A 27,567-nucleotide genomic window follows, 5' to 3' on the forward strand; every position below is an offset into this window, starting at 1 on the left:
CAGCATTTTCAGATGAAAAGCAAAATTTAGTTAATTCCCTATTAGGAGTAACCGTAGGTGTTTCTGTTGTGCAATCCTCCACATTATCCTCCATTTCCATATTATCTTCCTCTAAATTTTCTGATTCAGAGTCAGATATTTCATAGATCTTGCATTTTTTTGCAGGTGAATGCACAACAGAAGATGACAGCCCTGGAGCAATCACAGGTAATTGAGCAGATGGACTTTGTGTAGGGACAACTGGCACTATACCCGATAAAGAGGCTTGAATGTCCTGACGGTTAATTGCACGTAATTCCTCGGACACAGACGCCTGGGCCGGAGGATTAAGCTTTGCTAAGCAGTTTTTACATAACATTTTGGTGTAGATTTCTGGTAGGCTGGCATTACATCCCACACATCTTTTATCCATTGCTCTTTTTGGTATCTCCTTCTCCACAGAGCCAGCAGGTATAAGTCTCTCCACAGCCTCCCCACTCACAGCTTCCTGAACATCCATAGTAGAAGATATGTATAAGGAGTATAAGGCACATAAATAGGTTACTCACCAGCCTTTATAGTGGAGAGACCGCAGGAGATTTGAATTTGGCGCCATTTCCGCTCTGCACCGCGTATTTCCATCAGCTGAGACTTCCGGTGGGCGCGTGACGTCACCTACGCACATGACGCAGGTGACGCACGCTACGCACCTACGTCAGTGCGTCACGCCATGGAGGAGCGCGCACATGCGCAGACCCACCGGAGAAGGCCACAGGAGACCCGCCATGGATCCCGAGGGCCGCAGCGACTTCAAGCTCCCCTGCATAAACTCTGGGAGCGCCGCAAGGTGAGCGGGGACCGGAGGCACCTCAAGAAGATGCGACCCCTAGGCAGAACATCCGGAAGGACCCTCAAGCCGCTCCATGCCTTTGCCCCAGGACCCATGACCACACAGGATCACAGGTAACCTCCGTGTTCCTTGATCCTGTCAGGAACAGGAAAAACACTGAGGGGGTATGTGGGAAGTGCCCTTTTAACCTCTGTGATTTCCTGTTCCTGATAGGGTCAAGGGTGACGTCCTCCATTGTGGTGCTGTCATGAGGATGCAGTGAAAAGATAACTGCCAATAAATAGCTGGTGGGTAGAGTTTGCTGTTGCTCATTAATATCCAGAATTACTGTGCACACACACACACACACACACACAAAATAGAGAGGACCAGGTGCACAGACCACACAATGTGAGTAATATATCATTCTGTTCAGCTTCTCTGTCACTATTTTATGCTACCCTTTGATACGGCAGCATAAAACTACTGACACAGTCTTTTTAAGTAGAAGCATGCAATGGTGATTTCATCATCTCAAAAAATTGTTGAAACCTAAACCAACAGTGGATATACCCCCCAAAAAAATGTCTCAATAACTTGTCTTGAGCATCAATTACAGCTTGACTGGCTGTTCACAAATTGACTTATTGTCTGCTGAGGAATGACATCCAATTCTTGAAGGGCGGCACATTGTGCTTCTGGGGAAAAGAGTGACAAGCCTCTACATCAGGGGTGGGGAACGTCCAGCCCTCAAGGTCCTCCAGTCCGGCCCCCCCCCAGCTAATACTTAAGTGCGCCTGCTCCCTTTCTTCACCGCACTCTTTAGCAGTCAGGGAGCGCAGTGTGGAGAAGGGCGGACACCGCGGTTATCACGTACCACCAGGTTGCATCCAGTCAGTCCTTCCTGATTGGGTGCGTACACCGCAGTCATCCACTGCGGCGCTCTGCACGCGTCTGCCTCCACACCCACACCGGCAACCAGCCTCCGCGCCATCGGCCACACGATGAGTTCTGCAGATATAGGTCCCGGGGAAACGTAGGAAGGATCTCAGGAACAGGAGTGCAGGGTATTCAGAGGCACAGCTGTGGCAGCATTACAGCCAGGGGCACAGAGTAATGCTGCTGGACACATGTCGTGTCCCTGGCTGTACACAGCGCATGATACACCACAAGGATAGCGCCAGGAGCGCAGCACGACACATTCTACCCCAGTGACGTTGAGAAAGACCTGGATTAGGTCGAAAAGTCCACAAGTCGCCATAAACCTTATGTTGCTATCACACCAATGAGGTGTCATTTCTGAAATTATTGCAATATACCTGGCTTTACCTTTCTGCACGCTGTAAATAAACATTTGAACACTTTTTGCATATGAAAACGAGTGCTACGGATTATTTATTTTGGATTACATTGGGTAGAAGCCCGTCCGTATTGAGCACCAACAATTTGGTCTCCTGTTGTGCACCCCTACTTCTTCCAGGCTGTAATGCTGCCATATGCCATGCCCTTGTAAAAAATGCTGCCACATAACATGCCGTGACTATGCTGTGTCCCTAACCATAATGCTGCCACACAACATGCCCATGGACATAATGTTGCCACATGATGTGCCCTTGGCTGTAATGCTGCCATATGCAGTGCCCTTGTATATAATGCTTCCACACGCTGTGCCCTTGTATATAATGCTGCCACACACCGTGCATTAAGAGTGAGTTGATTTACATTTTTTATAAAGTCCTCGAATCATTTTGTACATTTCCAAATGACCCCCGACAGGGTCACTCAACTGATAGTGTTGGTTTTCTATAATCAGTCATAGAAAAGAAAAAGTGGCGAACCAATAACCAAAAACAGTAATATCAAGTGTTGTCAATACTAACACAGTTCGGAGGGGAGAACGGAACCAGTTCCCCCTACTGCAAAGAACGTATGCAGTCAGTGATCATTCAGACCTTGCCTCACTGACAGCATACCGCATACTCCTGCAGGTTCATCTATATACCCTTGAACTGTAAGTACTGTGAATGTTGTATCAATGACATTTTTATTTACACAGCCTAACGCGTATCAGGGGTCTCAACTAGAGATGAGCGAACCTAGAGCATACTCTAGTTCATCCGAACCCGATCGTTTGGCATTTGATTAGCGGTGGCTGCTGAAGTTGGATAAAGCCTTTAAGGCTATGTGGAAAACATGGATATAGTCATTAGCTGTATCCATGTTTTCCAGACAACCCTAGAGCTTTATCTAACTTCAGCAGCCCCCACTAATCAAATGTCGAACGTTCGGGTTTGGATGAACTCGAGCATGCTCGAGGTTCGCTCATCTCTATTCTCAATCCCTTCATCAGGGACAGAATACAAAAAAAATCACTGCACTTTTAAAACAAACCCCTTTATTATACTCCTCCCCTCTTTCCTTTGCGCAACATCCGGAATTGCTACACTTAATATAAATACATCTCATTGCGTGGTAAAACATTGTAAGTATCAGTTCTCTAGTAAATATTCACATTGCAGGAACGTTATTTGTTTTCTATGGGATTCAGGTCTGCAGAATGTGCATGGCACTCTATTTGAGGTACCTCAGTCTCCAGCTTGACGAGGTGGAACATTATCGTCCATGAAGATGAAATTAGGCTTATGTTCATGAAGAGACACAATGACTGGATTAAAGATGTTATTTAAGTAGTATATTCTTGTAACTGTACCAAATAAAAGTGTAGGGCAGTTTTGTATTGACTAGACCCCTTCGCACACTGTATCACCACCACCACTGATGACAATAGTGGCAAAAGGCAGTTTTGTGCTAAAGGCAGTAGAAGGCAGGCTTGAAAAAAAGGGAATCAAGAATAATTTGATCCCAGCGGAGACACCAAGAACAGCCAGAACAATGAAGGGTGGGAGCTGTATCCCTCCAATGAATCCAACAGGTAAAGGGTTATACAGTGAGTACTAAAAATCCTGTAGTTTTCTCGTAAATTGCATTGGGGACACAGTACTGTGTGACTTTTCAAAGCAGTCCCTGAGGTCGGGGGGGGGGGGGGGGGGTCGGGGAGGCAAAATAGATCTATCATGCAACCTTCCTAGCACACAGCAGCTTGCATCATGTGGCCCAGGCTGGTATCAGAGAAAGCCAAAACGTGGCCATGGTAAAATAGGAGAACAAGTGCACCAAGGCCAAGGTTTCAGCATAGCAGACCTGGACCATTGAGAACTGCCCACCCGTAGCTTTCCATCTTTTTAATATCAATATATTAAGCACAGTTCTGTTTTGCTGTTATCCAGCTGCATTCACACCTACAGATTGCATAGAATCATCAGACCTCAGTCCAACCCGACACGCTCCCTGTTCCTGGCCCCGACCCTTCGAGACGGCATCACTTGTCCTTAGTCCCAGCACAGTGAAGTGACTGAGAACACTGATGGGGTGGCTGCTGTTAGAGAGGGAGACTGTGATCAGCACAGCTGTCACTGTCTTCCTCTCTAACAGCAGCCACCCGGTCACCCCCAGCCCAGAGCCTCCCAGCGCACCGTCCAGCACTCACCCGCAGCACACAGCCCCCCGCCCCACAACCAACCGCCCCCCCCCCCTATCACCCGTGGCATCCTTCACTCAACCGTGCCCCCCCCCCGGCAAGCTCCGCCCCCACAATCGCCCACAGCAGGCTCCGCCCCCCACAATCTCCCTCCACCCCTCGCAATCGTCCGCGGCAACCTCCGCCCCCCCTATCACCAGCGGCACTCGACCCCGCAATCACCGCCCAACCCCTCCACCGCACCCCCCATCACCACGTGGCCCCCCCCTTCGTGATCAGCCATGGGGCACCACCTTCACCCGCAGCACTCACCATCTCAGCTCTGCTACTCGGTCAGTGCCATCTCAGCTCTGCTACACCTTCCCCCCAACTCCGCTCTGCTACACCGTCCCCCCAACTCAGATCTGGTGATTTGTGCACCTGTGGATTTGCAGTCTTCTCCTAAGGCTGCATTCACACGTTCCGTGTTCCGCTTCAGTACAGCGCGGCACATATCTGTACAGTTCCTCCGCTCCCAGCATCTTATCACAGATGCTGCCCGGGCGGGGGAGAGTCCGTTACAGGCATGTGAATGCAGCCTTAGGGTACTATTACACGGAACGATAATCTGCCGAATCGGGCGATTATCGCTCCATGTAATAAATACAACGATCAGCAGATGACAACGATCATCGGCTGATCGTTAATATAGGTTCACCGTGTAATAGCGGTGTGCGGCCGGCGACTGACGATATACATTACCTATCCACGTTCCAGGGCTGCTCCTGCGGTCTTCTCCCCGGGTCTGGCTCGCTCTAGCTTCAGAGCGGCCTGTCAGCTGACAGGCTGCCTGGCCAATCACAGGCCGCAGCGGCACAGGCCACTCTGAAGCTAGAGCGCGCGGGACCTGTGGAGAAGCAGACCGCAGCAGCAGCCCTGGAGTGTGGATGTAGTTTAAACAAGGGTTGCAAGGAGGGCCGTATTTACCACTAGGCACCTGTGGTCCGGTGCCTAGGGCAGCACCTTGCAGGGGGGCAGCACAAGGGAGCATGGGGACAGAAAAAACAAATTTTTTTGTTTTTATTTTTTTATTTTCCCTCCTCCCGTTCAGACTTCCCAGTAAATCTGGTGTCTTTTCTAGGGGGGTGCGGGGTATGGTAGTATTGGTCAGGTCTGGTATCGACAATAGGTGCGTGTAGATGGGGCGTGTTCAGGTTTAGTGCCTAGGGTAGCAGCAGCTGTTAATACAGCCCTGGCAAGGACATCGGTAACAATGTCCTTGCAGCCCTTGTTAAACTATTATTGGGCCCAGTAAACGAGCGACGATCTAGCAGATCGCTGCTCGTTTACAGGTATTATCGGGCCCCCATCGTCCCGTGTAATACCACCCTTAGGGCTCTATTCCACTAGACGATTATCGTTCGCATAATTGTTAACGATTAACGATCTCAAACAACCGCTATTGCAAAAGACCTGAAAACAATCACTCATTTCCACGGAACGATAATCGTTACTTATGATCGTATTTGCGATCGTTTTTTCTTCACTATTTCTTTGCTATTGCGTTCGTATCTACTGCGAACGACCGAACGACATCTTATTCAATGCGAACGAGCAATGATAAAATAGGTCCAGGTCTTTTAAAGCGATTAACTATTTCTCATTCGGTCGTTAATCGTTAACTGCATTTCAACTGAACGATTATCGTTTAGATTCGAACGATTTACAATAATCTGAACGATAATCGTCCGGGGGAATAGGGCCCTTAGTCTGATTGGCCTCCACAAATGCAGACCTAAACCAGTGTGCGATGGTGCCTTGCAATGCATAAAAGCCCCTAACAAAGACCCTCTGGAACCACAAAAAGGGAGTGAGAAAGTCTGAAGAATGTCATCGCATCCAGATAGATCTGGATTGCATTGACCACCTCTAGGCATTGCATTTTAGTCCATGAAGGTAAAAATGTTGTTCACGTAGAGGCACAATGACTGGATTAATGATGTTATTCAAGTAGTATGGGTTTTTTACTGTACCATTCACAAAGTGTAGGCAGTTCTTTATTGACTAGACACCTTCCCACACTGTTTTACCACCGCTACTGGTGACAACAGCGGCTGCAGCATATCGCTCTATCCGATGTATATGATTACGAGCATAATTGGTTCCGGGACCGTGCTTTTAATCCAAATCCACTCTTAAAGAAATTATATAAATGCAGACAATTGGTTCCAAACCTTAAAGGGGTTTTCCCCCTAAAATTATTTTTGCATTAATACGTTGCCCACCCATAGCTTTCCATCTTTCCAATCTTTTAACGTTATTATGGATTTTGCACAGTTTTGCTGTTATCTAGATGTATTCACCCCCACCAACTGCATAGAATCATCAAATCTCAGTCCAACCCAACATCGCTCCTTGCTCCTGGCCCCCACCCTCAGAGACGGGATCACGTGTCCTCAGTCCCTTCAATGGGCTGGGGCAGCGCTTCTGACCTGGCGGTAGCTTGGCCGCCCGAGGCTAAAATAGAGAAGCAGGGCTGCTGTCAGAGGTCTGTGTGGTCACATGACAGCAATGGGGAAGGGGGGAGGTGTTCAGCATGGACCAAACAGGAAGCTCACAGAGCTGTGCAGGAGGAGAGTGGCAGAAACTTCTCTATACAGTAGTGTGAATAGCTGAGTGTAAGGGCAGGCACATTATAGCAGCAGTGTGTATAGCTGAGTGCTAGGGCAGGCACATTATAGCATGAATGAAAAAGGGAGGGAAACACACAAGAGCTGACAGACTGCAGGGTGCATGAAGCAATGAGCAGGACAGATGTGTGCACATACATGCAGCGCTCTCTGTCTGGGGAGAGAGGTGTTACAGCTATGGAGAGATTACCTCCACAGTCCTGTCTCCTGATACAAGCCCCAGCCCGAAGTAGATCTGCCATTATTAGGAAGGTGAGGGAGACTTCCTGGGTCAGACTGCAAGGCTGTAGAACCCGCTGTGCAGGCCATGCCCTTGCCCCCACATAAAAATATTATATTATTAATTATATTATATATATATATATACACGCACACACACAAACACACAAACACACGTGGTACCTTGGTTCAAGAGTAACTTTGATTAAAAGCGTTTTGGTTTAAGAGCTCACGGTTTCTCAAAATTGTGACTTGGTTTAAGAGCATTGCTTTCGTTTAAGAGTTCCCTGTTCTGGGTGGGAGCGGGAAAGAGGGAGGAGCATGGTCTGCATAGTAGGGTCTACAGCCCTGTACTCTGGCCCAGGAAGTCTCCCTCACCTTCCAAATCACAGCAGATCCATTTTTAGCTGGGGCTTGCATCAGAGGACAGGACTGTGGAGGTAATCTCTTAATAGCTGTAACCCTTCTCTTCCAAGATAGAGAGTGCTGCTATACTGTGCCCACATATGCCCTGCTCCTTCCTTCATACTCCCTGCAGTTTCTGTCAGCCCCTGTGTTTCCCATCCTCTCCATTACTCTACAGTAATTTATGATATCACAGATTCAGCTGTTTCTAAATGTCTGCTTCATTTGTTTTACATGTTATTCAGAATAATTAACATTTTTGGGGTGTGGAACCAATTGTCTGAATTTCAATGATTCCTTATGGGAAAATTTGCTTTGGTTTAGGAGTGGATTTGGATTACAAGTGCAGTCCTGGAACGAATTATGATCGTAATCCAAGGCACCACCATATATATGTATATATTATACACACACACACACACACACACACACACACACACACACACACAAATAATATATAAGAATTTAGCTAGCTACCTACCCTGACATTTTCTGTTGTGACCACAAAGAAATGGGTGGTCTTGCCGGACTGTCTGAAAGCCATGCCTGTGATGGGGTAACTCCCTTCTTGCAGGATCTGCGTCTTACTATGTCTGTCTCGTGTTATATCACCCTTGGTTAACACAACACTTCCATCAGTAAAACCTTTAGGAAGCAAAAAAAAAAAGTTAATTTATGTAATTTTAAGGCACAAAAATAGCATATCCATCACATATAGGAATATAAGAAAACAGTAGTCGTGTAAACAATATCCGTTAACTCTAAGCAGCCATATACAGATGACGGTGACAGGGGTAAACATGTTGATAAGAATGTCACGGGTGGCCTATAGCCAGCCAAACCCTGCCATCATCAAGTGAAGGCGTGATGATTATACATGGCCAACGGAAATGTCCCAATTACTGGCTTATCAGCATAAGCAAGATCAGAGGTTTTGTTAAGGCATAAATCCATAAAATAGAACCAAGTTAAGCTAATTGGCGAGCCTTACAGAGAAGGGACGCCAAAAAATAAATAGAAGAAAACATAGCGAACAGAAGAAGGAGATGCTAGAAAGGGCTGGAGAAAAAAAAAAAAAAAAGGAGGAAACTAGACCACCATCAGGGGAGCACCCTGCAAAGGAAGGCGCTACACGTCTGTACAACAACTATAGACTAGTTACAGAATTTGTAAACCAGGTCAGTAAGCCAATCTATAAGCGACATAAAGCCTCTGGAAAAAGGGGACAAAATGGTAACCCTTATGCAATAACATACATTCCTACAATATTTTTACATACTAACAATACCTACCTATTGCCATAAAATTCAGGTTTTCATGAACTGTAATGCACGATACAACCGTTGGCTTATTACCGGGAATAGCAGGAAAGATTCTGGTGCAGAGCGGGTTTCCTCCATCACGTTTTTCCAGGTTCCAAACCTTAACCTTAAAGAAATTGAAGAAGTGTTATGATAGGGATAAAAGCAACTCATGGCTCTAGAAACTAACTAAAGTATCCATTTTTTCATCCCCATGAACTCTCCTCCAGGCAAAAAAAGCTGTAGAGAATGGTCATACCATGCATATCATCCCTTAGAATAGGGAGCTTTGTCTCGGGGCAAGGTACAAGACCTGGGCCCCTTGTGTATCTAGTACTTGGGCCCCTTGAACAGCTAGTCTGCAGGGGTGAAGAGAGTAAGAACCCTAGTGATCTAAAACTCATGTACAACTTTAAAGGGGTAGTTCAGCAAGAAAAAAAAAGTTGATGTAACTGGTGCCAGAAAGTGCCAGAGATTTGTCATTTTCTGGAAGACTGAAGTTTTTTTTCAATAGAAGTACTTATCAGTTGCTGTATGTCCTGCAAGAACTGGTATATTCTTTCCAGTCTGGAGAGTAGGAGAGTATTTCTATGGGGATTACTGAGCCCAGTTCCTGACATGGACTATGAACTATGTGGGGGGGGGGCGAGGAGAGATATGCAGCATAGTAATAAGGACACAAAAAAAAATGAAGAAATACAAAAAAGAACAGTGATTTTTTTTTTTACTACTGACAGGAAAACCTCTCTCTCTTTCGATTCATTGGGGGACACACAGGTATAGGCACTTGCCAGTAAGAGGCTACACTAGGTAGTGCTGTCATCGCCTGGGTAGGCTATACCCTTCCATACCCTACTAACAGTAGTCTAATCAGTTTTGTGCATCAAAAACACCCAATCCCAGATGAAACGCCAGGAAGAGCCAGAAAAATAAACCCTGTATCAAAGCAAGATAATGGTGGAAGCTGTGTCCCCAATGTATACGAGAAAAGGATTTTACAGTGAGTCCTAAAAACCCAGCTAATTTTCTTGGGAATTGCAATGGGGGACACAGCACTGTGGAATTTTTGAAACAGTCCCTGAAAGCAAAGCAAAAAAAAAGGCAAAGAGATCTACCATGCAACCCGCCTAGCATACAGCATGTGGTTATGGAAAAATTAAAAGAATGTGTGCACCAAGGTCACAGCCTTGCAGACCTGGACCATTGAGACCAACGCAGCGAGAGTAGAAGGTAACTGAAAAGATTGGACTGATTGGCCTACACCAATGCAGACCGAATTTGGTCTGCGATGGGGCCCTGCAAGGCAGAACGTCTGGAAAATGTAATCGCAGCCAGACAGATCTGGACCGCTTGGACGACATCTAGGCAGTGCAGACTTTTCATGGGATTCAGAACAGAGAAGAACAAAAAGAAGGTAGGACAATGTCCTTGTTAAGGTGAAACGTGAATATCATTTTTGGGAGAAAGGTGGAAACAAATCGCATAACAATTTTGTATTGTGTTTGTGGATAACAGAATATGGAGATTAGCAAGCTCAGAAACCCTACAGATGGAGTTGGGGAGGGCAAGAGTCTGCTAAATAGAATAGAGATAGAATAGAACAGAATGGGCAGAAACCTGAAACCTTGCTCAGGGATAGCCTTGAATGAAAGGGATAGTTTGAATGACAGGCTCAAAAAGTCCATGAAACCTCAGGACAGGCTTTAACAACCACACTATTAAACACAGCTGAGATGGGATGTCCAACTAAGGGTGACAGGTGTGGCTAGCAGCATGACTGAGTAGCCGCACACATTGCTCTCTCTCCCTGCTCCATGAGGATCCTGAGCTGCTGATGAGAACCCTGAGCTGCCCATATGAGTGCTGGGATGCCGGGCTGCACCGTGCCGGCCTCTGATGAGAACTTGGAATGGAGAGAAGAGGAGGCATATGGTGGAGGAGGCAGCGGTGGGAGTCAGCCTTCCGGAGGTGCTGGCGGTTGTGGAAGATGGCGGGCCCAGGAGTTGGTGGATTCTTCAGGCATGTCTGGGGCGCTGCATTCTCCCGGGAAGGACGCTGGGGGCTCTGCTTATGTGCACCCCCTCCCCTTGCTGAGAGGGACGAGGGGTGAGAGAACACTGGGCTATAAAAATCTGGCTGCTGGCAGTTAAAGACTGATGGCGGGGTCTGCAACGCCGGCGTCCGTGGCTGCACAGCTAGCGCTGAGCTGCTTTGAGGTTTGGGTGAGCAAGAGCACCGGTGTATTTTGAGGCTGGAAGCCAGTTCTTGACAGTATACTTATGATTATTTTTTTTTCTCTCTGCCTGTTTTGCTTTGTAGCCCTCTTCCACAGGGGCAGAAGGAGTTAATTGGGGCAGCTCATAGCTAAATCAGCACACTCCTCCTCAGCTGATCAATCTCTGGACACTAGGACAGAACTGTTCTGAAACAAGGCTGCAGAAATGGGCTCCAGTGGTAGGGTGAGTCTGCTGGCTACCAGTTTATAATACCATCTCCTTGGGACGCCAATGTGATTTATGATACACGCAGCACCGTGGATAACTATAGGAATAGTGTTGAATTAGTCCTAAGTAACTGTTCAGACTAAGAAAATGGCTGAATCTGCGGACAGCATGTGTTTTTTTTGTTTTTTGTTTTTTTTGCAAGTTATGAACTAAAAAGGTGTGCTCTCAGCAACCACTCTGGCTGAACAGGAGTATGAAAAAAAACTCCTTCTGCTAAACCCCTTATCTTTTGGGGGATAGAACTACTGTATGCAAGGTGCCCCGCTGCCCCCCTCCTGTCTCTAGTGGTGAACTATAATTACCTTTTTTCCTTTTCAGTTGCCTGGACACAGTATGTTACCTCTGTTTGGGATTTATGTCCCCAGGTGAACACTAAGCATGTGACCCATAAGAACTTCAACCCCCTCAACAGAGAACTCACACAGAAGAGAGGAAGCTGAGATGGCCAGTTGCTACTCTTATGAATTGAAATGTTTGATAAGACTGTGTCTCGCCTTCATGTACTGTGTAATCAGCTCTCAGTATTAGAGGAAAGGTTGAATGATGTTATCAGAGGAACACATGGATGTACAAAATCACTATGGTCATCTAGATGCAATTGAAACCTAGATTTTTGTTTTCTATCTGTTGGGTAGTAACTAACTCCTATTGGGAGGCCTGAGGAGAGGCTACTTCATTTATGATTAGATAATTTATTTTTGGTCCATTTATTTATAGTAATTCAGTTTTTTATTTTTATAAGTGGTTGGATGCTGAGGGTGCTAAAAATTGTCTGTGATAACCTTAGGGGCAGCATAGTATGGTTTTGGTGTATGACATTTATGCTGTGGAGCAGGGAAGAGCAATGTGCAGCCTGGTAGAGGGTGGTGCATGGTATCATGCGCGACAGGTGGGTGGGGGTGGGAGGGTGCGGGAGCGACAGATTTGTGGGAGGGGATTTTTTATTTTTTAATTTTTATTTTCTTTTCTTCTATTTTTTGATCTATGTGCACTAGGATTGTGATCTGGAACACCCGGGGTATGGCCGACAGAGCTAAGAAGTGTGCGATAGCAGATAGGATTGGTAAATATCTCCCTGCCATAATTGTCCTTATAGAAACACATCTGGCCCCTGATAAGGTGGATAGCATGAAGAAGAAGTGGGCTAAGTTTGAGTATCACTCGGCTCTGTCGTCATATTCTTCGGGCGTATCTGTTTACTTTCATAATAAAATCAAATTTAAACCTTTGTGTGTTAAGGATGATGATCGGGGTAGATTTATGTTGCACCATGGTTCTCTGGAAGGTGTAAACACAATATTGGCATTCCTGTATATAGCACCCCCTTTCCGGATGGATGTCCTATTCGCAGTCGCTGAATTTATTAAACACAAATCCTTTACTCAGTTATATGTGGGTGGTGACTTCAACTGTATTATGGACCCCTCGTGACTATGGCCGGTCCCCTTTACGGAACTTTTGTGAAGAAATGGGGTGGTGGGAGGTATGGCGTATCTTGAACCCAGATAAGCGGGAATATTCATGCTTTAGCAGCTCGTATGATGCGGCTTCACGCATAGACTTGTTACTGTGTAATCTTCCAGCTTTGCGGCAGGTTAAAAGGATTTTTTTATGCTCCTAGATCCATATCTGATCATACCCCTCTTGTTGTTGAGTTAGGGGAAGATCAGAGGTCAGGTGCTCATAATAGGATGAAAATTAATCCCCATTGGTTGTCGATTATCGACCAAGAACAACATATAGTTAAGGAAATTAATGGGTTTTGGTCTTCCAACAAGGGGTCTGCATCATTATTAGGCTTTTTTGAGGGGAATCCTAATCTAAAATATCAAGAGGTGTAAAAGGGGGTTTGCGTCTAGGGAATTGGAGTTGCAGGAGGCAGTACACCAGGGAACCATGGAGCATGCAGAAAGGGCTTCTGTGGAGAGCTGGGACAGCTTAAAAGTCGTACAAGAGGACTTCAGGAAGTTTATAAAGGAGAAAGTGCAACACAGATTGTTTTTTTCTGGGCAAGATAAATTTGTACATGGGGGGAAACCCAATAAATTGCTGGCGAGAATTTTGACAAATAGGGCCGACAACCAGGAGATAGCATCAGTTGTTGGTAGAGATGGGAGTCTGGTGGTGGATGAGTCAGGTATTGCTGAAGAATTTAGAGTTTTTTTTCTGAATCTGTACTGTTCCGAGTCCTCAGGGTGGGATGAGCGGATTGCCAGCCGGCTTGCAGAGGTGGAGCTGCCCGTGGTGGCGGAGGAGGACAGGGATTGCTTGGAGGGGGAGATCACACTGTCAGATTTAGAGGAAGCTCTAGCATCTATATCAGGTAATACCTCACCTGGTCCATTTAGGTTACCTTTCCAGATATATAGGAAATATTCCGCCGTAATCCTGCCCACACTTGCCGAGGTATTAAATGAATCCTGTAAAGGGGGGATGTTATCTCAGTCCATGAGAGAAGCCCATATAATTTTGCTGGGGAAAAAAGGGGAAGGATCTGAAATTGGTCGAATCATACCGCCCAATCTCGCTCCTTAACACTGACGTCAAGCTTTTTGCAAAAGTGCTGGCAAAGAAAATCAATAGAGTTATTCCCCAGCTGATAGGTGAGGAGTAGGGGGGTTTCATGCCCAATACGACAGTGCAAGATAACATCAATAAGCTCCATTCGGCTATCTTGGAGCGTGGGGAGGGGTCCCACTCCATCCTGTCGTTGGACGCAGCTAAGGCCTTCGACAGGGTGGAGTGGGGGTACCTCTGGGAGGTCCTAGCTAAGTTTGGCTTTGGGCCGGTATTTCTGGGGCAGATTAAAACACTATATCATGATCCTATAGCCCTTTTATTAATTAATGGTAACCCTTCAGAACCCTTTGTGCTTGGCCGAGGAACTCGGCAAGGCTGTCCACTCTCCCCTTTTTTATTTTCACTGTATATAGAACCTTTGGCACAGTGGGTCAGAACACGGTTGGACTATGAGGGGTTCGGTATAGAAGGTAATATGAACAAACTCCTGTTGTATGCCGATGACATTCTATTGTTGGTTAAGGACCCTGATAGTAAATTATCGCATATTGTAGATGAACTGAGTGAGTATATTATCCCGTCTGGGTTATCCATCAACTGGGATAAGTCTTCCTTACTAAATTTGGGATCCTCCTCCGCGGTCGCGGGTAAGTTAAAGTGTCACTGTCGTGAAATTTTTTTTTGCAGAAATCAATAGTCCATGCGATTTTAAGAAACTTTGTAATTGGGTTTATTATCCGAAAAATGCATTTTTATCATTAACCCCTTCCCCCAATATGACGTCCAGGGACGTCATGAAAAGCAGTGGCAGAATGCATCATGACGTCCCTGGACGTCATGCTTTCCCTGCCTCCCCCCTCTGTCCCTGGGTGAGATCGGGCAGCAGGAGGAGGCTGTGTCACACAGCCTCCTCCCGCTGCCACTGCCCGGAGGGGAGCCGCGCTCCCCCCCGGGCAGTTAACCCCATAAACGCCGCGGTCAATGCGACCGCAGCGTCTATGGGGAGATTCAGTGTCCCCCGCCGATCGGGCGGCGGGGGGAGGCTGCAGAACGCTGCCTCCCCCCACCGCCACTAACAGTGTGTCCCCCGGCCCCCTCCCCTCGTCCTCAGATACCGGCGGATCGCCGCTACTACCTCTTTAGCGGCGATCCGCCGGTACCGGGCATTACCGGCGCCGCCGATAGCTTTCATCTCCCCCCACCGTGAATCCACGGTGGGGGGAGATGAAAAATGTCCCCTCAGACCCCAGATCAGCCCCCCGATCACCCTACCCGGGCGGCCATCAGATCCAAGATGGCCGCCCCCATCCCTGCGAACAAACGATGTTTGTTCGCAGGGATGGAAATGAATAAGTGATCAAAGTCCCATGCTCTCCGCCACCGGAGGTAGCGGAGAGCATGGGGCAGTGATCGGGGACCCCCCCGTGTGGTCCCGGAGCAGGCGATCGGCGGTATATAATATATACCGCCGATCGCCTGTTCCCAGTGCTGCCGGCACTTTTTATCCCCTGTCACCATAAATCATTGGTGACAGGGGATAAAAAGTGTCACCGTGCCCCCCCCCAAGTCGCCCCCCCACCCCCCCAGTCACCCCCGTCCCCCAGTCACCCCCCCTTCCCCACATACGTTACCTGATCCACGGAGCTCCGTCCTCCTCGACGTCCAGGCTGATTCTGAAGTGCGCATGCGCTCCAGAAGCAGTTAGCTCTGAAAATTTAAAGTGACAGAGACCAATTTGGTCTCTGTCACTGAACTATGATTACTGTGATAGAAAATATCACAATAATCATAGTAATACAGTGAAAATTAATGTATAAAGTACAAAAAGTGACAAACATACAAAAAAATAAAACACACACTTTTTATTATAGTAATAATTGCAGTTTACTCCCAGATTACCCCTAGCCCCCCCAAATTACCCGTAACCACCGCAGGTTGCCCATATCCGCCCCAGATTGCCCGTAACCACCGCACGTTGCCACTAACCACCGCACGTTGCCACTAACCACCGCACGTTGCCACTAACCACCGCACGTTGCCACTAACCACCGCACGTTGCCACTAACCACCGCACGTTGCCACTAACCACCGCACGTTGCCACTAACCACCGCACGTTGCCACTAACCACCGCACGCTGCCCATAACCACCGCACGTTGCCACTAACCACCGCACGTTGCCACTAACCACCGCACGTTGCCACTAACCACCGCACGTTGCCACTAACCACCGCACGTTGCCCATAACCACCGCACATTGCCACTAAACACTGCACGTTGCCTATAACCACCGGACATTGCCTGTAACCACCGCATATTGCCCGTAACCACCGCACGTTGCCCATAACCCCCGCACGTTGCCCATAACCACCGCACGTTGCCTGTAACCACCCCAAATTGCCAGTGAGCCCCTCCAGATGGTCCGTAATCAGCCCCGATTGCCCGTAACCCCGCATATTGCACGTAACCACCGCATGTTGCCTCTAACCACTGCACGTTGCCTCTAACTCACACACGTTGCCAGTGACCCCCTCCAGATTGCCGTAACCACCCAAAATTACATGTACCCACCCCTGATTATCTATAAGCACTTCCGTTTATCCGCAACCACCCCAGATTGTCTGTAACCACCGCAGATTGTCTGTAACCCCCCCAGGTTGCCCCTAATCACATGTAATTCCCCCCAGATTGCCTCTGACCACCGCACGTTGCCCCCGACCACCGCACGTTGCCCCCGACCACCGCACGTTGCCCCCGACCACCGCACGTTGCCCCCGACCACCGCACGTTACAAGTTCCCATCCCAGATTACCTATAAGCACTTCAGTTTATCCGTAACCACTCCACGTTGCCCGTTACCACCCCTCGTTGCCCGTAACCACCCCTCGTTGCCCGTAACCACCGCAGGTTGCCCGTAACCACCGCAGATTATCCGTAACCACCCCACATTACCTGTAATCTCATTTTTTTTTTGTATTTTAGTAACTGCGCTATTCTAATAACCATTACTAGCTGTGGTTTTGCTCCAGCAAATTGGCGCTCTCTTCCTTCTGAGCCCGGCTGTGTGCCCATACAGTGGTTTATGCCCACATATGGGGTACCGTTGTACTCAGGAGAACCTGCGTTACAGATTTTGGGGTACATTTTTTCTCCCATTCCTCGTGAAATTGAGAAATTTTAAACTAAACGAACATATATTGGAAAAATTCGAGTTTTTCATTTTTACTGTCTTATTTTGAATACTTTCCTCTAATACCTGTGGGGTCAAACCGCTCACTGCACCCCAAGATGAATTCTTTGAACGGTGTACTTTCCTAAATGGGGTGACTTTTGGGGGGGTTCTCTTCTGCTGACACTACAGGGGCTCTGCAAACGCACCTGGCGCTCAGAAACTTCTTCGGAAAAATCTGCACTGAAAATGCTAATTGGCGCTCCTTCCCTTCTGAGCCCGGCTGGGTGCCCATACAGTGGTTTATGCCCACATATGGGGTACCGTTCTACTCAGGGGAACCTGCGTTACAGATTTGGGCATGCAGCTTCTCTCCTGTTCCTCGTGAAATTGAGAAATTTCAAACTAAACAAACATATTATTGGAAAAATTCAAGTTTTTCAATTTTACTGTCTTATTTTTAATACTTTCCTCTAATACCTGTGGGGTCAAAATGGTCAACACACCCCAAGATGAATTCTTTGAGGGGTGCACTTTCCAAAATGGGGTGACTTATGGGGGGTTCTCTTCTGCGGACACTACAGGGACACTGCAAACGCACCTGGCGCTCAGAAACTTCTTCAGCAAAATCTGAACTGAAAATGCTAATTGGCGCTCCCTTCCTTCTGAGCCCCGATGTGTGCCCATACAGTGGTTTATGCCCCCATATGAGGTACCGTTGTACTCAGGAGAACCTGCGTTACAAATTTTGGGGTGCGAATTCTCTCATGTTCCTTGTGAAATTGAGAAATTAAAACTAAACGAACATATTATTGGAAAAATTCGAGTTTTTCATTTTTACTGTCTAATTTTAAATACTTTGCTCTAATACCTGTGGGGTCAAAATGGTCACCACACCCCAAGATGAATTCTTTGAGGGGTGTACTTTCCAAAATGGGGTGACTTTTGGGGGGGGTTCTCTTCTACGGGCACTACAGGGGCGCTGCAAACGCACCTGGCGCTCAGAAACTTCTTCAGCAAAATCTGCACTGAAAATGCTAATTGGCGCTCCTTCCCTTCTGAGCCCCGCTGTGTGCCCATACAGTGGTTTACGCCCACATATGGGGTACCGTTGTACTCAAGAGAACCTGTGTTACAAATTGTGGGGTGCAGATTCTCTCATGTTCCTTTTGGAAAGGAGAAACTTTAATCTAAACATATATATTATTGGAAAATTAAAATTTTCGATTTCTTTAAGGCCTAATTGTGAATACTTTCCTCCAGCCCCTGTAGGGTTAAAATGCTCATTATACCCCTAGATTAATTCTTTAAGGTGTCTAGTTTCCAAAATGGGGTCACTTATGGGGTTTTACAGCATACAAGCCTCCTAAATCAACTTAAAAAAAGAACTGGTCCCAAAAAAAAATCAGTTTTGGAAACTTTCACAAAATGTGATAATTTGCTAATAAATTTCTAAGCCCCATAACAGCCTAAAAAAGTAAAATATGTTTCCCAAATTATGCCAGAATAAAGAGGACATATTGGTAATGTGATTTAGTAACTAATTTATGTGCTGTGACTTCCTTTTTTAGAAGCAGAGAATTTCAGAAGTTCATAAAATGCAAAATTTTCAAATTTTTCATGATATTTTGATGTTTTTCACAAAAAACACACAAAGTAGTGACCAAATTTTGCCACTAATATAAAGTGCCATATGTGACAAAAAAACAATCTCAGAATCGCTAGCATACGTTAAAGCATCACTGAGCTATAAGCGCATAAAGTGAGACAGGTCAGATTTTGAAAAATGAGCTTGGTCATTAAGGCCAAAACAGGCTGCGGAAGCAAGGGGTTAAAAAGCAGTTTGAAGCTCTCCCCCCTGTCTTCATTGTTCTCCTATGGAGAGAGCTAAAGAAAAGACCAAAACAGGACAAAGAGTTAATCTACAAATCCCTTACCCGTTATCTGTTCTGACCATCACCAGTGACCTGTCTGAGCTCGGATTACAGCTGTCACCCAGCTCCATGCCTGTAATCCTCTGTTATCTGCTTTCTGCTGCCGGCTAACTCCCTCCTTCCTCCTCCCCCCTCCCCTCTCCCTAGAACAGACAGGGTACGTCTCCTGCAACAAGTCACAATTTTCAGATTTTTTGGAGTGGATGAAAAAGAGGAAGGAGGGGGGGACCTGGGAAAAGGCTTTTTACATACAGATAATGGCAGATTTGGCTAATAAACCCAATTACAAAGTTTCTTAAAATCGCCTGGACTATTGATTTCTGCAAAAAAAAAAAAAAAAAATACGACAGTGACTCTTTAAGGGTTTTAGGGCCCATGGAGCCGCTGGAATATCTTGGTATCAAGGTAGGGCCCAACGTTAGTGACTTTTGTGAGTTGAATATTAAGCCATTTGCTAAAAACCTGGAAAAGAGAATTAAGGTGTGGAAAAAGCTACCAGTTTCGATGGCAGATAGACTTGCCATTGTAAAGATGGTCGTCCTTCCCCAGCTACTCTACTTTTTTGGAGCTTCCCCTGTATGGGTGGGTGATAGGTGGATTAGGAAGATTGAGATCCTACTGGGGAACCTCATCTGGGGGAGGAAACGGGTGAGAATTAAATACAGAGCTTTCAGTAGCCCTAAAAGGCTAGGTGGCTTTTCCATGCCCGATCTTAGATTATATTTTATTTCTTTACATTTAAGTAAATTAGCAGGATGGAAAAGTATTTCCCCTCTTCAACACAAGGTTGGGATTAGTAACTAATAACTAACTAATAACTAACTAATAATTCACTATGTAATCTATACGATAAAGAATGGTCTTACACTAAGCAAAGATGTGGTATAGTGGGTAGTATGAGTTGTTCTCCATTATGGAACAATTTCCACTTGTTGGAATTTATGAAGATTCACAACTGGAAATTTTGGCACGTAAAAGGGATTAAGTTGGTATCGCAGCTTCTTCAGAGTGGCAAGCTCATGACTTTCCAGAAGGTTAAGGAATGTTATGGGCTAGAAGATAAGCACAGGTTTTTTTTTCTACAACTAGAGCACGCGTGTAAAGCATCAGATGGTGCGAGTTATTTGGTGATTAATGAGCACAGAATATTTTCAGTGTTACAGGGCATGGGAAAGGCAAGAAGAGGTCTCTCTTTGATCTACAAAATTTTGGCTAATGAAATTAAGTACGTCGCACTAGATAGTAAGAAGGTAAAGTGGGAACAGGAAGTTGGTAATCTCGCGGAGGAGGAATGGCAGAATATATGTGCAAACTTGGATAACGTTTCCATGAATGAAGCTCACAAGCTGGTTCAATTTAGAATTCTTCACCGTAACTACTATTCACCTTTAATTTTGTTTAAGATGGGGATAAGAGTCGTCGAACTGTCCCAGATGTGGTTGCGATGATGCAGACTTTTTTCACATAATCTGGGAATGTAGGAAAGTCCAGGGTTTCTGGAAAGCGGTTTTTCATACTCTGAATTGTATAACCAAGCAGAACATCCCAAGGTTAGCGGTAATTGGGATTTTGGGCGGGTCCTGGGATATACCAAAGAACAGAGCGTTGTATACCAAACGTCTATTCTGTGCCAGGTTGCTTATTATGAGGGGGTGGCTGTCACAGCAATTCCCAGTGTTGGAAGCCTGGAAGAATTTCATTTCCCAGACTAAGCAGTATGAACTTCTGAGGTATAAAAGTAAAAAGGATGGAATTCGCAAGCACCTGTTTATTTGGAAGAATTGGGTGTAAATGATCTGCCTAAAATAATTTGTTACCCTGGATGTGTGTATTTTTGTTTTCCTTTTTGCGTTTTATTTATTTTTTATTTATTTATTTTCCTCTCACATCTGCCGCTTTGGGGGTGGGGAGGGAGGGGGATGTTTATTGACATATGTTGGCAGCCGCAGAGGAGGGATACTTCTTATGTGTTTATGTCTCGCACAATGAGATTCTTAGCGGTGTATCACTCTTTGATGTGATGCTCCGCTCTGCCGCTGGATGTTTAGTACCATTTATTTGTGTGGAATGTACTGAATTGTTTGTCACACAGTTGTCCTTGTTGTTGAGGACCACTGCCTTTCCAACTTTTTTCTTTGTTAATGGAAAAACTAAAATAATAAAGAGTAAAAAAAATAAAAAAAAACACAGCTGAGGTTAAAGGGGTTATCCAGCGCTACAAAAACATGGCCACTTTCCCCTTACTGTTGTCTCCAGTTTGGGTGGGGTTTTGAAACTCAGTTCCATTGAAGTAAATAGAGCTTAATTGCAAACCACACCTGAACTGGAGACAACAGTAGGGGGAAAAGTGGCCATGTTTTTGTAGCGCTGGATAACCCCTTTAGGGTGGCCTCACACCTACCGGATCTGCAGCGGATTTTCCACTGCGGATCCGCAGCGGATTTGACTAAATGAATGAACCAGGCTTAAATCCGCACTGTAAAATCTGCTGCGGATCCGCTGTGTGTGAAAGCACCCTTAAAGTGTGTTCCAACAGCAGACCTTAGGAAAGGAGAAAAGGCTGAAGAGGGAGAGGCTAGCAGATGAACCATGGCAGTATACCAGGCCCTTGAGGACCAAACTGGAGCCAGCAGAATGGTTGGGTCCCCCATGGTCTTGAGGGTTTGGAGAAGTGGGAGAAGGGGAAAGCGTACAGTGAGGAGAACAGCTCCCTGGGAGTGACAAGCCAACGCAGGCCGGGAGCTTGCAGTTACACTGAGACATAAAGAGGTCCAAGTCCGGGCTGCCCCATCAATCTTCTCCACTGCCCAGTTGTTCAAAACAAAAATATAGACCAAAAACAAGGCAGGCATGTGGAGCTCCACCAAGCAGAAACATCGGGCTAGCTCCATTGCCGTGGCATTCCTGGTGCCTCCTTAGTTCAGATACGTTACCACCGTGGAGTTTTCAGTCTGCACTCTAACTGGATGACCCTGAAGAAGGGACATTTAATGAGAAAGCCAGAAACATGGCCTCTAGGAGATTTATCTGCAGGGAAGGGTTCTCTGAACATACACTACCCCTCATTTGGACTATCTGTCTTAGGGTAGTGATGTCACGATACCAGAATTTTAACCCCTTAACGACATTGGGCGTATACTTACGCCCTGATGCCGGTAAGGACGTTCAGAGCGGGGCCGCGCGGCGCCCCCGCTCTGAACTGCGGCGGTCCCGGGTGCCACTTGTAGCCCGGGACCGTAGGTATTAGCCAAACATGACAGCTGCATCCGATTACTGGATCCAGCGTCTCCCTGGTGTCTAGTGGCGCCGATCTCCGTTTCTGAAGCCGGCCGGGGACCGCTCCAAGATGGCGCCGTCCCCGGCTCGGCACTCGTTTACTTCCGGCTGCAGCAGCCGGAAGTAAACGAGTGCCTATCTCATGGATCTCTGCAGCATATCTATGCTGCAGAGATCTCTATGAGAGATCAAAGCACTTATACTAGAAGCCCCCCTAGGGGACTTCTAGTATAAGTGTGAAAGTTAAAAAAAAAATGTTGTTAACAGTAAAAAGCCCCCTCCCCTAATAAAAGTCTGAATCACCCCCCTTTTCCCAGGTTATAAATAAAAGTAAATAAATAAATAAACAAACATGTTTGCTATCGCCGCGTGCGTAATCGCCCGAACTATTAATTAATCACATTCCTGATCTCGCACGGTAAATGTCGTCAGCGCAAAAAAATCCCAAAGTGCAAAATTGTGCATTTTTGGTCGCATCAAATCCAGAAAAATTGTAATAAAAAGCGATCAAAAAGTCATATATGCACAATCAAGGTACCAATAGAAAGAACACGTCATGGCGCAAAAAATGACACCTCACACAGTCCCATAGACCAAAGGATAAAAGCGCTATAAGCCTGGGAATGGAGCGATTTTAAGTGACGTATATTTGTTGACAATGGTTTAAATTTTTTACAGGCCATCAGATACAATATAAGTTATACATGTTACATATCGTTTTAATCGTAACGACTTGAGGAACATATATAACAAGTCAGTTTTACCCCAGGGCGAATGGCGTAAAAACACGTTTTCCCCAAATAAACAAAATGCTTTTTTTTTTTCAATTTCACCACACTTTGAATTTTTTTCTGGTTTCGCAGTGTACTTTATGCAAAAATTCAGCCTGTCATTGCAAAGTACAATTAGTGACGCAAAAAATAAGGGCTCATGTGGGTCTCTAGGTGGAAAAATGCAAGTGCTATGGCCTTTTAAGCACAAGGAGGAAAAAACTAAAACGCAAAAATCGAAATTGGCTCTGTCCTTAAGGGGTTAAGTTCAATACCAATACCAACTTTTATTTTTTTCAATGCTCGATACCAATTCAATAATAAATTATATTTAAGAAACAAAAAAAACAAAAATAGAAATGACCCACACACACACACACACACACACACACAGGTTCAGGTCCCTATGAACCAATTTATGTTGCCCTAATTTTATTACTTTAAAAATAAAGTCCCCATTATTTAAAATAAATAAAAACTTGCCCAACTCTGACTCACTTTTTTTTTTTATCTCTCCACCTGTCTAGCTGGGGGGGGGGGGGGGGGGGGTGAGGTGGCATTTTTTGCGCTGTGATCTGTAGTTTTATTTAGTACCATGTTTTTATGTGGTAATGAATTGGGTGGTTTCTGTGCTTGCTCTGTTTACTGTGCGTGATCAGGAAGGTGACAGGTAGTATGGACAACAACACTTCAGCTGCCAGGGATGGGGGTTGTAGTCATGTAACACACACTTCAGATATCAGAAGGGTTATGGGGGTAGTAGTCATGTAACACACACCTGCTATCAGAGGGAGGGTGGGGGTTTTAGTCATGTAACACACACCTGCTATCAGAGGGAGGGTGGGGGTTTTAGTCATGTAACACACACCTGCTATCAGGGGGAGGATGGGGGTTGTAGTCATGTAACACACACCTGCTATCAGAGGGAGGATGGGGGTTTTAGCCATGTAACACTTCAACTAGCAGGGGGAATGATTGGGGTTGTAGCCAAATAACACACACCAGCCAGCAGGGGGGGATGATGGGAATTATAGCCATATAACACACACCAGCCAGCAGGGGTATGATGGGGGCTGTAGTTTCACTATTCCTGCTGTCAGGGCATGCTGACCCCTGACCCAGCAGGGTGACCTGGGTTTTGCCAGCAGAGTAATCTGCAGGTTACAGCCCCCCTCCCCCTCCCAGTCAGAGTTAATATCTGCTCCGGGAGTTTCCTGCCGGCCCCGGCCTCCCGCCCCTCCTCACACTCCTGCCGCCCCCACCTCAGTCTTCCCGTCCAGATGTAGTGGCCGCATCTCCTCCTGCCTCCCCATCCTCCAGCCTTCTCCTCTCCCGGACACAACGCTCTCCCTCTCCAGCCACGATCCTGCTCTGCCCGCAGTCATTAGCAGCGGGGTCTTCTACACACAGTAGCCGACCCCTGCTGTATATGGAGCAGGCTCAGGACGGGGTAATGCCGCTGTCAGTGTGACAGCGGCATCTATATAGTTACATAGCCGGCACAAGCAATAGCTATGTGCCGGCGATTTGAATTTGGCGTCAATGGGGGAAGAGGGTGCGCAGGACCCAGGAGATGACAGGTAGGAGCAGAGGGCGGCAAACAGAGAACAACGCCGGCGCTCAGATAGCCGCCGGCCGTGTTCTCTGCGCTATACTTTATGTTAAACTGCATAATAGCGCAGTTTAACAAAGTTTCGATACCAGGAAATCCTGGTATCGAACAGTTTTTCGGCCCGGAATATCGATATTAGTATCAATATTTCGGTGCATCATGAATCACTATCTTAGGGCCCTATTACACGGGACGATTATCGTGCGAAAAATCGTTAAATCGTTCAAATTTATACGATAATCGTTCTGTGTAATTGCAGGCAACGATCGAAAAATCGTTCGTATGTCGTTGATATAGATCTGAACCTAAAATTATCGTTAATCGTTCGCTGTAATTCCACGTTTGTGATTGATTATCGTTAGTCGTTAAAAAAAATCGCTCAGTGTAATAGGACCCTTAGGAAAAGATGACTAGCCAGGAGAGTAAGCATAAACACCTTCAAAAGTTGACCATCCTGCAGAGGCAAGATGGATGGAGTGTAGCCTGCCATCCCAAACTGAGAGACTCTGGCCTTTGTCTGGAGAAAGAAGAACCTTGGCCGACCTGGTATTGAAGGTCATGTGCAGGACTGACCTTTTTCCTGGTTGATGATCCATCCAAACCAATGAAGCATGTGCAGAGTGATCTTTAGGCTGAAAAGGTAGGCTTCCAAAGACAAGGCTTTCACCAGAATGTAGTCTAGGTAGGGCATTGTGTTGACATGCGCCATGAGAGTTGCTAGAGCTTTTGTGAAGACCCACAGGGCCACAGCCAACCCAAAAGGCAGGATAACAAACTGGAAAAGTCATGAAGCCACTGATAAATCAAAGGAATCAGTGGCGGATTTGGGCAATGGGGATGTTCAGGCAGACATCTATGGGCACAAGGAACTCGCCATGTTCCAAAGATGTGACCACCGACCTCAGAGACTCCACATGGAAGTTGCAAATGAGGACAATGTGCTTGGATAGAAGTGTACTTTTAGGGGACCATAACAAGGTTCAAGTGGAACCCTTTCCTGGGAAAACCAGAACAATCACGATCTGAAGTTGAAGGGTGTGAATGGCATGAGATAAGCCAAAGCCTGAGATCGAGTCAGATGTAGAAAAGCAAACTTTATTTTGTACCAAGGCAATATCACCCCCCGAACCCAAGCATAATCTATGTAGGCAAACCAGACCTTCCTTTAGGAAAGAAGCCAATCCCCCACCCAATTAAACTAAAAGGGGGTGAGGCTTCATGCAGACGTGGGTTTGGAAGAAAGGTACTTTGAGGGGGGCTGCCAAGACGAATTTGGCTTTAAGGAGGGACCTGGCAACTGGGAAGAGCAGCGATTTGTCCTATCCATCTTATTCAATTAAGCACCTTGAAAGGAGTGGAAACCTTGAGCAGAAGAGAATATTTTTTCCCCCAAAGGCCTCAGAAACTTATCCAGACATTCACAGAAGAGTCTGCCAGAAGGGAAGGGCAGACTGATAAGAGCCTTTTTTTGAAGCAGCATCCGCTGCCCAGGATTTTACCCAAATTGCGTAATGGATAGCAACCAAGTTAGCTGTCGCATGAGCTACAAAGCAAATCAACGTCAAAGAAACAACCCCTAAGACGTGAATGAGCTGGAATGACAGACCAGGATTTCTTCCTTAGGAGGCTCAAAGAGGGGTCACTGATGAAGTCATCCACTAAGGAGACAGTGGTACTCTTAGCCATCCTTGATACTGGAGGATTACCAGAAAGGCAGACCATCCAGAAAGACAAATTTTCAGGAACAGGGTCCCCACCCCCAGATAAATCCCCTTATACTTACCCCATGTCGCCGAGTCCCGCGACGGAGATATCCCGGTGAGAAGCCGGCGCGCGCGCTGTGGAGATGGGTCCGGCGTCCATAGAGAATGAATGGAGCCGGACTCATCTCTGCTGCGCGCGCACAGCTGCATTCATTCTCAATGGACGCCGGACCTCTCTCCACAGCGCGCGCGCCGGCTTCTCACTGGGATATCTCCGTCCTGGGACCGGCTCCGGCAGCGGGACTCAGCGACATGAGGTAAGTATAAGGGGATCTATCTGGGGGTCGGGAGTCTGTCATCCCGGCGCGGGGGGGTGACAGGTCTCCTTTAAGGCGTAGTTAGCAAAGAAAAGAAAATTCTTTCAAATCAACTGGTGCCAGAAACTGAAAGATGTAAATTACAAATCTCTATTTAAAAATCTCAAGTCTTCTACTGAAGACTTTCTTTATTGCCTCTTGTCAATTAGACGGATGGAGGAATTGACAGCAACCACTGATCATGAAAGATCTCTGTTTACAAAAACCTGGTTTTCTTGGAACACTTATGGTGGCTCTGGAGACCTTGCCACATGGCTTTCTCAGCAAGGATCATAGACGCTATAAAGTAATCTTTTCTAGATATAACCAAGGAATAATCATAAGTGAAGAACTGGGACAGTAAAGGCGGTGGGTGCAGCTCACTATAATCTCCGGGGCCGAGGTCACAACTAGGCAGTGACTACCCTAATCACTAAATATCAAACAGAGAATAAAAGAAAGAAGCCTAGACCTCAAAGCTAGTGTAGGTATGCAGATGGGTAAAAATTGGTATGTGAAATGAAAATGGATAAGTGAAAATCCACAAAATGACAAGAACGGAATAAAAGCAGTTCAGGCAATGGCAACCCTAAGTAACGAGAGACAGAGACAGAGAGACAGAGACAGAGAGACAGAGAGACAGAGACAGAGACAGAGAGAGAGAAAGAGAGAGAAGAGCCTGGATGTCCAGGCAATATACCTAATGTTCACTTGACATTCCAAATAAAAAGCAATTTAATATTGGTAATAAAAGTAAAAATAGTGAAAATCTCAAAGCATGAATC

General features: G+C 46.3%; 1 protein-coding gene across 1 annotated transcript in view; it reads right to left on the reverse strand.

Moving 5' to 3' along the window:
- VPS11 (VPS11 core subunit of CORVET and HOPS complexes) overlaps positions 1-27,567 on the reverse strand; it is a 67,989-nt gene that overhangs the window by 33,478 nt on the left and 6,944 nt on the right. Inside the window, exons 3-4 of the mRNA XM_069947578.1 lie at positions 8,932-9,067; positions 8,121-8,284 (exon numbers count right to left, since the gene is read on the reverse strand). Of these exons, the coding sequence (XP_069803679.1) occupies positions 8,121-8,284; positions 8,932-9,067 (300 nt within the window). The remainder of the gene's footprint in view (positions 1-8,120; positions 8,285-8,931; positions 9,068-27,567) is intronic.

The sequence above is a fragment of the Dendropsophus ebraccatus genome, chromosome 12, assembly GCF_027789765.1.
Source record: "Dendropsophus ebraccatus isolate aDenEbr1 chromosome 12, aDenEbr1.pat, whole genome shotgun sequence".
NCBI classification, from domain to species: Eukaryota; Metazoa; Chordata; class Amphibia; order Anura; family Hylidae; genus Dendropsophus; species Dendropsophus ebraccatus.